Source organism: Physella acuta, unplaced genomic scaffold, assembly GCF_028476545.2.
Source record: "Physella acuta isolate Inbredline_101_S28 unplaced genomic scaffold, ASM2847654v3 ptg000405l, whole genome shotgun sequence".
NCBI lineage: Eukaryota > Metazoa > Mollusca > Gastropoda > Physidae > Physella > Physella acuta.
Window position 1 is genome coordinate 1,809 of NW_026731924.1, and position 15,692 is coordinate 17,500.

Here is a 15,692-nt window from a genome sequence, read left to right on the forward strand (position 1 = left end):
ACATTTACATTTACATTTACATTTACATTTACATTTACATTTACATTTACATTTACATTTACATTTACATTTACATTTACATTTACATTTACATTTACATTTACATTTACATTTACATTTACATTTACATTTACATTTACATTTACATTTACATTTACATTTACATTTACATTTACATTTACATTTACATTTACATTTACATTTACATTTACATTTACATTTACATTTACATTTACATTTACATTTACATTTACATTTACATTTACATTTACATTTACATTTACATTTACATTTACATTTACATTTACATTTACATTTACATTTACATTTACATTTACATTTACATTTACATTTACATTTACATTTACATTTACATTTACATTTACATTTACATTTACATTTACATTTACATTTACATTTACATTTACATTTACATTTACATTTACATTTACATTTACATTTACATTTACATTTACATTTACATTTACATTTACATTTACATTTACATTTACATTTACATTTACATTTACATTTACATTTACATTTACATTTACATTTACATTTACATTTACATTTACATTTACATTTACATTTACATTTACATTTACATTTACATTTACATTTACATTTACATTTACATTTACATTTACATTTACATTTACATTTACATTTACATTTACATTTACATTTACATTTACATTTACATTTACATTTACATTTACATTTACATTTACATTTACATTTACATTTACATTTACATTTACATTTACATTTACATTTACATTTACATTTACATTTACATTTACATTTACATTTACATTTACATTTACATTTACATTTACATTTACATTTACATTTACATTCACCTTCACCTTCACCTTCACCTTCACCTTCACCTTCACCTTCACCTTCACCTTCACCTTTACCAAAAATGACGTCAAAACTCCCTTTTCGCGAGTTTTGGTTTTTTTTTTGCCTTTGCCTTTACCTTTACCTTTACCTTTACCTTTACCTTTAGTTTACCTTTACCTTTACCTTTACCTTTACCTTTACCTTTACCTTTACCTTTACCTTTACCTTTACCTTTACCTTTACCTTTACCTTTACCTTTACCTTTACCTTTACCTTTACCTTTACCTTTACCTTTACCTTTACCTTTACCTTTACCTTTACCTTTACCTTTACCTTTACCTTTACCTTTACCTTTACCTTTACCTTTACCTTTACCTTTACCTTTACCTTTACCTTTACCTTTACCTTTACCTTTACCTTTACCTTTACCTTTACCTTTACCTTTACCTTTACCTTTACCTTTACCTTTACCTTTACCTTTACCTTTACCTTTACCTTTACCTTTACCTTTACCTTTACCTTTACCTTTACCTTTACCTTTACCTTTACCTTTACCTTTACCTTTACCTTTACCTTTACCTTTACCTTTACCTTTACCTTTACCTTTACCTTTACCTTTACCTTTACCTTTACCTTTACCTTTACCTTTACCTTTACCTTTACCTTTACCTTTACCTTTACCTTTACCTTTACCTTTACCTTTACCTTTACCTTAATCTTTACCTTTACCTTTACCTTTACCTTTACCTTCACCTTCACCTTCACCTTCACCTTCACCTTCACCTTCACCTTCACCAAAAATGACGTCAAAACTCCCTTTTCGCGAGTTTTGACTAACTTCGCTAAGATTGAACTTGCAATTGTATCACATATATACATATACATGCACACAGGCGCGATTGCGTAAAAACACGTACACGATCATATATGAAATTTAATTTCCTTGTTGCTATCTATTTGTTCCACTCTTCCCAGTGATTACCTGCCCGCCCCCAACAACCACCAACGGCAACTTCAACTGCCCGTCCCACCACTACCAGTCCATGTGTGTGCTGACGTGTGATGACGGCTACCAGACACGGGGCGACACACAGGTCACGTGTCAGGCTGACAAAACCTGGTCCAGACACGAGCAATGTCAAGGTGAGAGGTTCTAGAACAATCTTCAGGTGAGAGATTCTAGAAATAAAGATAATTTCATTATAAAATCATGTTTAAAAATATGTAATTTAGTAACTCCCTAAAACTAAAGCCAGGCTATACTGCCAATAAGTTATTATGAAATAAATGCTTTTTCAATAAGTACGAAGACCAAAAACTTACTTTACGAATTCACAATAACCTATATATATGTTTTAATTGTTCTTATTATTTAGATGCATTACCCCCACAAATAAACTGTTTACCCATAATTGAGACCTTCGCTGGTCCAAAACGTAGCCCCACCCCCGTGACATGGGTCACCCCGTCTGTCAGTGACAACTCCGGTGTCAGTTTGACAGTGTCAAGTGATGTAGCGTCTGGCAGCAAGTTCTCCGTTGGACGTCACACGGTGACGTTTACAGCCACGGATGACGCGAGGAACTGGGGAACATGCAGGATGGCAGTAAGCGTCAAAAGTGAGGCTTGCTCTTATGATTTTATTCTCCTGGTTAAAGTACGGTTGTTTTTTTTTCTACCATTGTCTGAGCTTCTTACAACCCATTTTCTCTCTGCCCTAGTCATCTTCTGCCCTGAGTACCTACAACCCAACGATTCTGATGTATCCTGCTCTCATGGAAACGAGTACGGGTCAGAATGTGTAACAACATGTCACCAAGGCTACGAGTTGGCCAACCTGGCAAGTGACAGGCAAGAGTGCCAGGAAAACCGTACCTGGAGCGACGATGTACCAGTTTGTATCCGTAAGTTTGTTTTTTTTTTATTTGTAAAAAAAAAATTTCAAATATTCCATCAAAACTTCAATGGATATTCCTTAAAACTTTTTTTTTAATCTTCAGTCATTTTTTTTTTAATCGGGAGTTATTTATACGCTCTCGTATATACTTATACCCAGAGTTTCTTCCAGACTTCTTCGTGAGGGGAGGGGGTAGGGTCAGACCCCCCCACCAAAGAAAGTCTACCGCCCCCCCCCCTCCCCTCCCGAACAAAATGGAATTTGTATAAAAAACATATTTTTACCAGTGTCCGCCCCCCCCCCCCCCCACATCCCCGAAAATATCAAGTGCCCCCTCCCCCCGGAGAAAAAAGTCTGGAAGTAACACTGCTTATACAACAGTAAGGGTTGTGATGCCTACTCCTGGCTATATAGTAAAGTAAAAAAACAACTCTTTAGACTAGCCATCCATTGATAAAGGAGAGTTTCTTTTGGTTCTTGACCTCGGCATATGAAGGGAAGCTGTGATCAGCACTATGCCGAGTTTGCCTTGACTTTCATTAACATTAGTTAGGTACACATCAGAGCAGAGAAGACTGAGAGGTGTTCATCAGACTCAAACCCTAAATTGGACTCGAGACTTGTGGGTTAATAGCCTAGCGCTCTGCCGCTTAGTTCACGTGGTCCCATAATCAAGCTTAGAAAAATAGAATTTTGTAGCCAAACCGTTCTTTTTCAGAAAGATTTGAAGGCGAAGATTGCATGGAAATGCTCCTTAAATATACAATAAAGGTTTTGATAAATCCGAGAGTAAAGCACCGTGTTAAGTTACCGGAAATCGCTAAAAATGTGGAAAAAAATACCTACAGGAACTGATGCTTACATTTGAAAGTTTTGGTTCACATAAGTGAAATGGTTATTAAGTTATCGGTATTATGGTATTAGGAATTGACTAGTATCACTTCCGGTTACGAGAAACTGTTTAGGGTTTCATAGAAATCTATGAATGGGATTCAATCTAATATGTAAACCTCAAACAGATTCTGTGGCTATGTAGTCATGTGTATGTATGTGACAACGGACAGAGGACGGATCCTTGGCCAAAAAAAGCTATAGAGGAAAAAAAAACTCGACTTGATTGCCATCTAAAGTGGTAATTCTCTAAATTAATAAATTAAAAAAGGATTATATAAGGTTTTGTAAAATAAATTTCATTTCCCAAACGTATAATATTAATTAACGCAATGTTAAATAAACAAAGTAAAAAAATAAAACTTCACAAAAATTTAAAAAGTGTACAAATTACTTCACTTTGTTCCTTAATTGCCAATTACTTCCCTAGATAGATAAAAAAAATGGTATCAGGACAACTGATCTCAGGACAAATTATCTCAAGGACTAATGATTTTACGGAAAAAAGATCTCAGGACCAAATATATCAGAACAAATGATACCAAAGAAAAAAGATCTCAGACAAAATATCTCAGACATAAATCTCACACCTAAATATTATTGTATTTATGAGATTATAGTCAATTTTAACATTTATTTTTAATTGTCAGGTGAATTTTATTTACTTTTAAAAAAAAATTTTGAGATATTAATTTCGTAAGAAAATATTGTCTGGGATATTTTGTCTGAGATAATCTGTCCTGAGATAATTTTTCATGGAACCCAAAAAATGTTTTTACTTCCCTTTAAAAAAACCATTACACCGGAGGAAAAAAAATACTTTTTAGCGCAATTTCCATTCTGGAGAATAGCGTTTATTAACTCGTCTTTTCTGTGAATGGATTATTTGATGGATGGATGGATGTATGTCCGCAGCTTTAAGTCGTATCTCCTCCTCAACGAAGCAATATCGAGGACTAGTTCCAAAAGCAAATATGTTGACAGGTTACCAGGATGAACATAGGCTAAAACAATTTCGGGTTTCTTTCATGGATTTCCCGGAAAAGCCAAATAAACCTCGAAAAAATAATGCAGTTTTTGGTCCATATCTCGGCAACCAGACCACTTAGCGACTTGAAACATGTACCAATCGATTCCTGCCATAATTTAGAACAATATTGCCGAAGAAAGTTTTTAAAAATATCCTTTCGTTCGGTCACAAAATTTTTTTTGAATTAATTAAAATTTGGACCGAATTAGTAGGCATTTTATCCAACCACACCACACGCGTCATCACGTTCAATAGCTGCGCCATCACGTTCAATGGCTGCGACATCACGTTCGGTAGCTAGGCGCGCAATGGTTTTTAGTCATGTTACTCTATTGTAAATAAAACATGTAAAATACTGAAAAAAAAAATTAATAAAAAACGTTTTAATAACTAACCAATGGTTTTACTAACCCTGCTCTTGATTTACGCTACGACAGAGCTATTTTTAGATAACATAAGGAAATTGCGCTAAAATTGTCACTAGACTTTTTTAATTACTTGTTTACTTAGTTTTGGTGTTGAAAAAAGTTTATTATATAATTAGCGCGGATTGATAAAGTGCAATGTAGTAGGTAAAACACAGATATTTTAAATACTTCTTTTTATTTATTTTATACACTGAACGTACTCTTTACTAAATATTACTTTTAATAAAAGACAGTTTAGACGCCGCTCTTAAATTTTCTCTATGTTTACTTCTATCTATCGGTTTGCAGAAAAGCTGGGTGTATAATAGTCGTTCACTGAATTGAATCAGACATGCCTGCCCGCGCCCCGGCAGGGTTCGCCATGGGCTATCTTGTGAGCGCTATGGTGAATATGTTCGTTTTAAACCGTGCGATAGACTATCGATAAGAAAGGTTACGATAGTCCAGGCGTCTTCCGGCTCCACAACACGGTGCTATTTGGCGCCCCGTGCCTTCCCGTTAGCGCTATAGCGCCTATGTTCGGTTTAGTGAGTTCGATACACAATGGATAAAATGGGGTTAATATAGTCCTTAACGAAATCGAATCCGAGCATCCACCGGCGCTTAGGCGGGGTGCTAATTGGCGCCCGGGTGTTCCCGTGAGCGCTATGGTGGGTACGTTCTGATTAGTGAGTTCAATAAACTATGGATAAGATGGGATATTATAGTCGTTTACTAGGTCGTATCAGGCGTTAAGGTTTTTGTTGGTTGTGGTTAATATTAAGTTTAAAGTTAGAGTTGGGTATAGGGTTATGCGTTATTTTGTCAAACGTCAATGCCTGGTATATGCTGCTCAATAAACACACAAGCCATGGTCCTTTACAGTTAGGTTTTTAACAGAGGCCAGTGCAGGGCCTGGCCGAGACGGCTAATAATATTATATAATTAACTCCACCAAACAGAAACGGTACAGATATTCACTAACAGATAAAAGGTTGCCAATCTAAGATTTTTCGACTCATATTTCGAGTTTTTGCACGATTAAAATACGTGCCTATATTATGTATACGATAAAAATAACTAGTGGGCTATGATTAGCCTCTATGGGACGGAGTGGTTTAGCGGTAGAGAGCTGGACTGCTAACCCGTAAGTCTCGAGTTCAAATCCTGGTTCAAGTCAGTAGACAGTCCCTGAGTCCACCCAACTCTGATGGGTACCTAACTCACGTTAGGGAAAGTAAAGGCGGCTGGTCATAGTGCTGACCACACTATCTCTTCATATGCCGAGGTCACAGAAACAAGTGAACTCTACTTCACTTGCCCCATAGACCGTCAGGTTTGACAAAAGAACTTTACTTTTATGATTAGCTTCTCGTGGCTTTCAATAAATAAACAAAATTGCGTGGTCAAATCATTGTCAACAGCTATAAGCGATAGACTACGTCGAGAAAAAAATTAACAATATTTTATGTATGTAATTTGTTCTTAGTTTTACGATGTTTTCTCAGTTGCAACGGTATGTTTTATTTTATTTCATAGGTGTTTGAGATTTTAAAAGATTCAATTTAAAACAAGTTGTTTAGGAAAATTTGAGAGAATAATTTCAAAAACAAATTGAGACAACATTTCTCGTAACTCTGATCATACTTCTTCACAGCAAGATCCTGCGACCCTCCTCGACAGATAGTGCAGGGAAATTTTACCTGTCCCCTGGGCCACGTCTTCAGGCACGTCTGCCACCTACAGTGTAACCATGGTTACCAAATCACCGGACCGGCAAATATTACCTGTGGCATTACGGTCCAATGGTCACATCCCGGAATCTGTTTAGGTAATTATTTGTAAGCAAGTTTCAGTTTCAACAAAAGGTAACAAATAACGCTTTTCTTGTAAATATACACAGGATACTTGACATGTTTTCATTGTTGCAGTTTGTAATGAAACTATTTATATATGTTTAGTTTAAATACAGTGCAAGCCTATCACACTACTATTTGTGTTAGTAAATAAATGAGCACCCCAAGATGTGAGCGCCACCTCTCGCCCCTATAATTCAATAAATGTCCTCCAATATATCTGAGTGCCCCTATATGTAATCCCTGACAGGAGTGGGGGGAGGGGGAGTACTATATCTATGTCCCTAGGCTTAATTTAATTATCAGTTAAGTGCAAGTCCGGCTGAACCCACACTGGTTAAAATCCTATTTTTAGTCGAGATAAAAAAAAACACAAAATATAAAAAAGCTTATCAGTCATATTTACATTTTTAAAAATGGAACCATCGATAAATAAACCGGGAGTGATCTCCCGTAAACTTTCTAGAATATTCTTATATAACACAACGGGACACGGGAATATAGACATGATTTTTAATAACTTTTAAACTTTTAAAAATAGAATAGAATCTCGTAGAAATAAAATTGCGCACCAAGTGAACACCAACCAAATTGTGTATAATAGTTTGGAATATTATTAGTACTTGATAAATTCCATGCGTTTTTGAGAGATCGGAAATAGCTTAAATTACTACTTCCGGTTAACGGGAAATACTCAAAATGTGACAGAAGGCGGTAAAATTTCATTTATCTATTTGAAATAGTATGCAAGTTATAGGCTTTTGAAAAATTGAAAGTAAAAAAGTTCCTTTTCTGTTTATCGGAAATCAATGAAAATTTGACACAGATCTACAATTTTGATGTAATACTTATATATGAAATTTCATCAACATACCTGTTACGGGACTCAAGTTATCGTGTTTACAGAAACACACACACACACATACACACACAAACACACAAGATACCAAAATTATGTTTTTCCGACTCAGGGAGGGTAAAATGTCAAGATTTGCAAAAATCAGGATTTCTTTCAAATTTATTTGCACAATTACAATACGTTCTCTATACTTCGTATATGAAAAAGAAAAAAAACGGGAGTGATTTCCCCTAAACTTTCTCGAATATTGTAGTGTGGTTGTACTAGATCTATTGCTACTAAATCTTGTACTAAACAGAGAATCTAGAATCTACATTAACCAGATCTAGATAACCTATAATATATTACTGCATTTGATCAAATTCGTCTACTTAAACTCTAAATGCAAACAGAATTACTAACAGTATTTTTATTTAGAAATTTCGGCCACATATTTATGTTATCCACGACACTGTCAATAACAGTATAAGGATCTTCAATTCCTAAGATTTCAAGTTTTTTTAACATATTTTTCCTTTTCCGCGGGTGCGGTTCTTTACATACAGTGAACGCGTCCAGCGCTGGTGAACAGCTGATTGTGTTTACTTCTGGTGTACACCACTGTGGCGGCGGACGCAGGTATCACGTGCTTTAGGTCACGTGTTTGCAAGGACTCTATAAGGGCATGCGCGTAAAAATAATGAATGAGAAGAGATTCATTGATACGTTTGACCAATCATACAATAGTACAGTAAATCAAAATAATCTACGATAGGTTGCAACTAACCACGTGCGCTAAGCAGCCATCTTGTATCTAGATAAACAAAACAATCGTCTGTCTTCGTTTGTTTACATCATTTGCATATACTCTTCTATTTGTTGTTTTAAAGTTATACAACAACAGCAAGTTTAAAAATTGAAACTTTGCCAAGAAAGGTACTGTTAATTGTCCCTTGAACACTATTAAACACTGTTTCGTACGCTTTATACTAAGCTGAAACAATGCGTCATAGACATGTCTGTCAGTTTAAAGAATGTACTGTCCGTCCCCTTTATCCCCCTCATCCCCTTCTCGCCATTCAACCAACGGCCGGTTTATAATCTTGTTACGACATGCTGTGATAGGCTTGAACACGTTCATCAGGCTTTACACCGGACTGTATACGACACATGTGTTAATGTGTATGCCCATCTCTCCGTATAGGGTGTGGTAGCAACGAATGTAAATACTAGATGGGATAGCTGAGAAGCATTCACTTAGGCCATGTACTTGACCCTATCTACACAGATGTGTTACTCACGGTTGAATGAGCATTGGTAATCTGTGGCTCAACGGTTCTTCACGCACTATCCAGCGGTGGGGTGGGGTGGAGGTGAACGGAAAAAAGTCACAGGAAAAAAAAACACAGAAAAAAGTAACAGTTTTTGCTAGGGAAAAAGCCACAGAAAAAAGTCACAGTGGAAAAATTTTATCGGAACTTTTGTTACGTATTTAGTTAAATACGCGGTAGAAAAGTTAATTATAAAAGAAATTTAGGCACATTTTGCCGTAGGCTATTCTCTGGTCGGCCTCTCCTCAGTAGGCATTGTCCAAACATATTTTGTGTTGTTGACGTTGTGCGTCAATGACAGCCTTTAAACCTTGTCGGCTTTCTGTTTTTACTTTCTCGTATATACGAAGTAGACCTATATAGAAAGTCTTGTAATCGTGCACAAAAATCACATGAAATTTGGACAGTTCTCACCGCTTTACACCTCAGTTCTTCATCACATCCGGAGTATAGAGGACTTTTTTTAATCGGGCAAAAATTATAAATCCAGATATATCAAAATTTTGGCGTTTTATGCGTAATCGAGTCTGAAAAACTAGGCTTTGTAATTCTGTCCGTATGTCTGTGTGTGTGTGTGTGTGTGTCTGTAAACACGATAACTTGAGTACCGTTACAGCTAGGTTGATGAAATTTCATATATAAGTATAATATCAAAATCGTAGATCAGTGTCAAATTTTGAGCGATTTCCGAAATCCGGAAGTGGAACTTTTTCTACTTTCAATTTTTCAAAAGCCTATAACTTGAGTACTATTTCAGATAGGTGAATAAACTTTAAAACGCACGTAAAAGATCTAAGTTTCTGCCTACTGTCAAATTTTGAGTAACTTCCGTTTACTGGAAGTAGTAATTTTCGCGATTTCCGATTTCTCAAAAAACGCATGTGAATTTATAAAGTACTAATAATATTTCGCACTATTATACACATTTTCTTTTGCATTCACTTAGTCTGCAATCCTTTTTTTTCCACGAGATTCTTCTATTCTATTTTATAAAGTTTAAGTAATTAAAAATCATGTCTATATCCAGAGTTGCCATCCTCCGTAGTGTTATATAAGAATGTTCGAGAAAGTTTAGGGGAGATCAATTCCGGTTTATTTATAAAAGGAAACGCATAGTGCCTTTTTCCTCCTTTCTTTGCACGTTTTCTCAACTTTGCATTTTTACTCAAAATTCAACATACAAATCGCTAAGGCTTTGGAACCCTTTGTCATACAAGACTTAAACATTCCACATGCATTTAGCTTTATACCATCTACAAAACTACGTTTATACATTAAGTTTACTACAATACTTTAGAAACTAATACTTTAGAAACTATTGATATTTATGTGGCACCACCACCCAATTTGTGTACATACATTTACCTAAAAATTTGTGTTAAAAATTGAGTACGAGCTATCGCAATGAACAAAAGTAGAAATGTATAGTTTGGTTTGTGAAATCTAAATCTTTCATCCGCTTTTAAAAATTTCTTATGGGAACAAATTTATAGAGGTTTGAATAGGTGTTCGTTTTCACACCTTTTCGCGGTTTCCATGGCAACCAGTACTTTTATTGACGGCTATATATTAGTTTTGTATATAGTTTAACAACTATAAACATATGAACTTATTAAACACCCAGAAATATGTTAAATAACAAAAAAATTCTATCCGTGGTGCCTATCCTTAAATACCCGCTCGACCGGAAGGGAAACCCTGTAGCCGCTGTCCAGAACAACATTCACACACAGATTCGCACACAATAAAATAATACAAAATAAATCAACCATTCACCCCCGTTCACATAAATAATTCAATAAATGACCTCCCCTAGATATGAGCGCCCCTCTATAATTCAATAAATGATCTCCCCTAGATATGAGCGCCCCTCTATAATTCAATAAATGACCTCCCCTAGATGTGAGCGCCCCCTACTTCCCCGCCGGCTGCACTGACCATATGAAAGTGGAGGCTGCAAGTCTAGGAGAGCCGACCTACGTCATCTACCAGCTACCGGAAGTTCAAGACAACTCTGGGATGGAGGTCACAGTTACAGGCTACCCTGTGTCAGGGTCCAGCTTCAGTCTGGGCACAACGGAAGTCACCGTCACGGCGACTGACCTTGAGGGAAACAGCGACAACTGCAGCTTCAGTGTTCTTGTCGAGTGTAAGCTACGCGTCATTTGTCTCCCATTGAGAATTATTTTACATTGTTTATCCCAGATGTTCTCCAGCCATGAAAAAAGAGACGGGACAAAATATCCAAGGACAAAGACAAATTTAGACACTATATTTCAAGGCAAAGTATTGATAGTATTTATGACGATTTTTTTTTAAATAAACCGGGAGTGATCTCCCCTAAACTTTCTCGAATATTCTTATATAAAATAACAGGGGATGGGAACTCGGGCTATAGACATGATTTTTAATCCATTTTAAATACTTAAAGTTTTAAAAATAGAATAAAATCTCGTAGACAAATTAATTGCACACCAAGTGAACGCGAAATAAAAAAGCGCATAATAGTGCGCAATATTATTATTACTTTTAAAATTTACATTAGTTTTTTGAGAAATCGGAAGTAGCGTAAAGTACTACTTCCAGTCAACGGAAATTACTTAAAATTTAATAGAAGGTAGAGAATTAGATCTTTTACTTACGTATGAAATTTCATTTATCTATCTGAAATAGTACTCAAGTTATAGGCTTTTGAAAAATTCAAAGTAGGAAAAGTACCACTTCCGGTTATCGGAAATCGCTCAAAAGTTGATACGGATCTACGATTTTGATTAAATACTTATATATGAAATTTCATCAACCTAGCTGTAACGGTACTCAAGTTATCGTGTTTACACACGGACACACACACACACACACACACAGACACACAGACATACGGACAAGATTGCAAAAATATGTTTTTCCGTATCAGTGAGATGCAAAACGTCGAGATTTGCAAAAATCTCGATTTTTTTTTTTTTGCACGATTACAAGACTTTCTCTATACTTCGTATATACGAGAAAGTAAAAAGGAGAAAAAGTTTGTAGATATAGTTTTGTTAATATACATTAAACATTTTCTTTTGTAATTAGTAATATAACAACGTAAGGTTAAGTTAAAACATTTCCGATATAGGGACTACAGCATACGTGTACTAGCCTAATCACGCCAGTTTTAATAGATTACAAAGAAGACACGCCTTTGTAGGCGGAGACAGGCCCTATAGAAGAAGACATCCGCTTTGTTTGGTTAATACAGCTATCATCTCAAGTCGACAGATGTATTCTGGTCATTTGTACCGAGGGATTTTTATGAGTCCATTAAAATACCTCAATTTAAAATTATATCTATTGCATTATCTAAAATAAGGATAATATTGTTTTTGTTTGAAAATTATGTTACTTATATAAAAAGTCTTAAGATATCCAAGTCGTTCATATCTCCGTCAAAACTAATTTATTTCTTTGCTTTCTACTCATTGTTGTAGAATCTTTGTATTACAGTATAACAATTATTCATAGGGCCTAACGGTTCTACTTGATCTGATATAAAAAATAAATTTAAAAAAACACATTCTATTGCAAGAAAATACAATTTAGAAAACATTTGCCCATTCCAGATGTGTATTGCGACCCACCATCTATTGACCTGTCCGGTAAGAATTTAATCCAGTACACCTGCCCCGACCGTCACGTGATGGGTGCCAGCTGTGGTCTGTCTTGTCAGGACGGGAACCCGGTCTTTGGTGCCAGCTCCATCAGGTGCCAGAGAGACACGGACGGAAATCTTACCTGGGCGTGGTCAGGTACTACCAGACCTTACTGTGACGGTAAGTGGGTATAGATCACATGATATCTGATCATGTTTTCAAGAGATTTTTGTTTTTAGAATGTAACGACATTGAAAATAAATGTTTACAAAGTAAATAAACCTGAAATCGCGTAACAAGTGGTCTGCTAGTGTTAGAGAGCACGACTGGTAACCTAGAAGTTTCGAGTTCAGATACTGAGTGTCTTTTTTGACGGACATCCCTTAGTCCATCCAACTCTAATGGGTATTAAGTCGCATTTAGAAAAGTAAAGCATGAAATGCGTAGAAAAAAAAAGACTATCACCTCTTATGCTGAAGTCACATAGACAGATAATCTCTATTTCAACTTCGCATGACCAATTGTTTTTTGAAATAAAAAAAAACAGCATGAATTAACATGTTATACTAGACTACCCATCATCCGTTGGATAACTGTGGGTTTCGGGGGTCATCCATAAAAAAACATCCCATCTGTCACTTAACGTCACAAAAAAAAACCAGACCCCACATTCAAAATGATGTTTTTTATTTTTTAAAAAGACAAAAAACACCGATTTCGGACTATCCCTCCATATACTGACGTCACAGGTGACCTACTCAACTCTACTTCACCTGCCCAGTGTCCCGCCAAGTCTCAGACAACATGTTTTAATCGTTAAAAAAAACGATTCCAGCCGAGCATGTCTCTGACCACACTATCCCTTCATATGCTTAGGACAAAGAAACAGATTAACTCTACTTCACCTGCCCTGTATCCCGCCAAGTTCAGATAGGCAACTTTATCATTCACATCTAAAAAATAAAATAAAAATGGAAAAAAAAATTATCATTGACGTATTGGTCAAGACCCTGTGCCACCCGCATGCAAGCCGTTAACACTAACAACTTAGCTATTTAACTCGTGACGTCACAGATGTTTTTTTATACTATAGTTTAATACTTTGAGTCTCCTTATGCAACTTGATTTACGCGCATAGATCTATATCTAAGTCTAGTAGTAGTAACTTTCAAATTAATTTTTTTTCTTAAATTAGTCAAATACATAGCTAAACAAAGATTTATTTAAAATAATGAAGGTCTGAAATTATCTAGATCTAGATAGAATTATCTAGATCTAGATTCTACGACTCGTTTGCTTAACGCTTTATTTACGGAATTAGGTTCCGAATGACATTTTTTCTTGAATAATGTGTTATCATATTGCTTTTGGTACATTTAAACCATATGTCGAAGGAAATTTTGTTTCATAAATTTTTAAGGGCCCAAATATGTATTGGTACTTATAAGTAACGTCAGGAATATAGGACATTTTTCTCCAAATATTAAAAAATTTACAAAACAGGAAAAAACGATAAAACTTATTAAATAATAACATGGCAATCATTATAGCCATAATTTTTTTTGTAATTTTCACACATAAACCCAGCACAAAAGTATATTTTGAGTACGATTTTACTGGATTTTCTATCGGAACACATCTTAGACCTCAAACACAGCAAAAGGTGTCGACATGTCATGCTCCCTCATTCCTCATTCCTGAGACATTCTTGGCTGTCATCTTTCTGGTGTGGCAACAGTTGCCGGACTGAACCTGCTTTTGCTGGAGGCTTCCAATAGCCATTACAATGAGCCGCATAAACAAATATATTTGAAAACGAAATCCTAGTCATTCAGTACACTACTACTAGTAATACTAGTTAGCCTACTAGAATGTTATGACAAGTCTACACTACAGTGTAAAGTTCATAACTAGAAGTGAGCTCAATGTGTTTGGAATAGCCGTAGTGGCCTACTGTTTTGTGCAACTGCCACCTCTATTCTTGTTATTCTTTTACTACTAGAAATCTGCAATGAAGGAAAACCCTATACAAACCTTCTTATAAATGCATAAATATATTTTTAAGTACATATCGATAATTAATTATCAAAATAATATTTATGTCACTCCACATCGAAAATCAGCAATTTCCAAGAAATCCTAAAAAAAAATGTCCTTGTGCTCTGACGGTACTTATAAGTCCACTTGTAAACATCGATCTATTACAAAGACAATTTGATAAAAATTGTATAACTAGAAGTTAAACGCATTTGCCTGACTATTGAAGATGCCAATAAAATAATTCGGTGTTGAAAACGTGAGAATAAGGTAAAACAAATGGAAATCAGGTACACATGTGAGATATGTACAGTGAACTACCGATACAGGTAGAGATTGAAAATGGCGCCACACCAGTAATTTTCAAAAACCATCGTTCCCTCCACCTACCGGTGACTTAAGGGAGATAATACTTTCAATTACATCAATAATTTTTAAAATTCGTCTTAAATTAAAAATAATACAGGCGCTTAATTAAAGTGGTACTTATAAGTACCGTCAGTAGATAAAGGATTAAGTCTTAAGTCTAGTTTTTGCGTAGAATCTAGATCTATAAATAACTTGCTTAGCCACCTGATATTTTTAGATCTAAAAATAACTTTCTTGGACAGATTGTAGAGCTAGAGAAATTTATTGTAAAACTAAATGAAAAAGACAGTTGAAAATTTATATAAGTGTTGGAACGTAATAAAAACAGCAAACGGACGTATTGTTAAAGTTATGGTCGACAGAAAATTAGATTTAGAACGCGTTAAACTTTTGAATGGGCCACAAAGTCTATGATGGAAGCCGCCATCTTATTGTACTAAAAAGTAAACAAAACTTGTGACGTTACTATTCAGTCAAAGAAAGCCATTGTTCTAAAACTTTAAAATTAAGGTAATTAATCTACCTATGAATAAATCAATAAATTAATCAACC

The 15,692-nt window shown here is 35.2% G+C and overlaps 1 protein-coding gene across 1 annotated transcript in view; it reads left to right on the forward strand.

The window, feature by feature from the left end:
• Positions 1-1,827: 1,827 nt before the first annotated feature.
• LOC131942424 (sushi, von Willebrand factor type A, EGF and pentraxin domain-containing protein 1-like) overlaps positions 1,828-15,692 on the forward strand; it is a gene marked incomplete at its 5' end in the record, with an annotated part of 42,320 nt that continues 28,455 nt past the window's right edge. Inside the window, 6 exons of the mRNA XM_059302303.1 lie at positions 1,828-1,995; positions 2,229-2,471; positions 2,574-2,756; positions 6,735-6,908; positions 11,003-11,251; positions 12,705-12,914. Of these exons, the coding sequence (XP_059158286.1) occupies positions 1,828-1,995; positions 2,229-2,471; positions 2,574-2,756; positions 6,735-6,908; positions 11,003-11,251; positions 12,705-12,914 (1,227 nt within the window). The remainder of the gene's footprint in view (positions 1,996-2,228; positions 2,472-2,573; positions 2,757-6,734; positions 6,909-11,002; positions 11,252-12,704; positions 12,915-15,692) is intronic.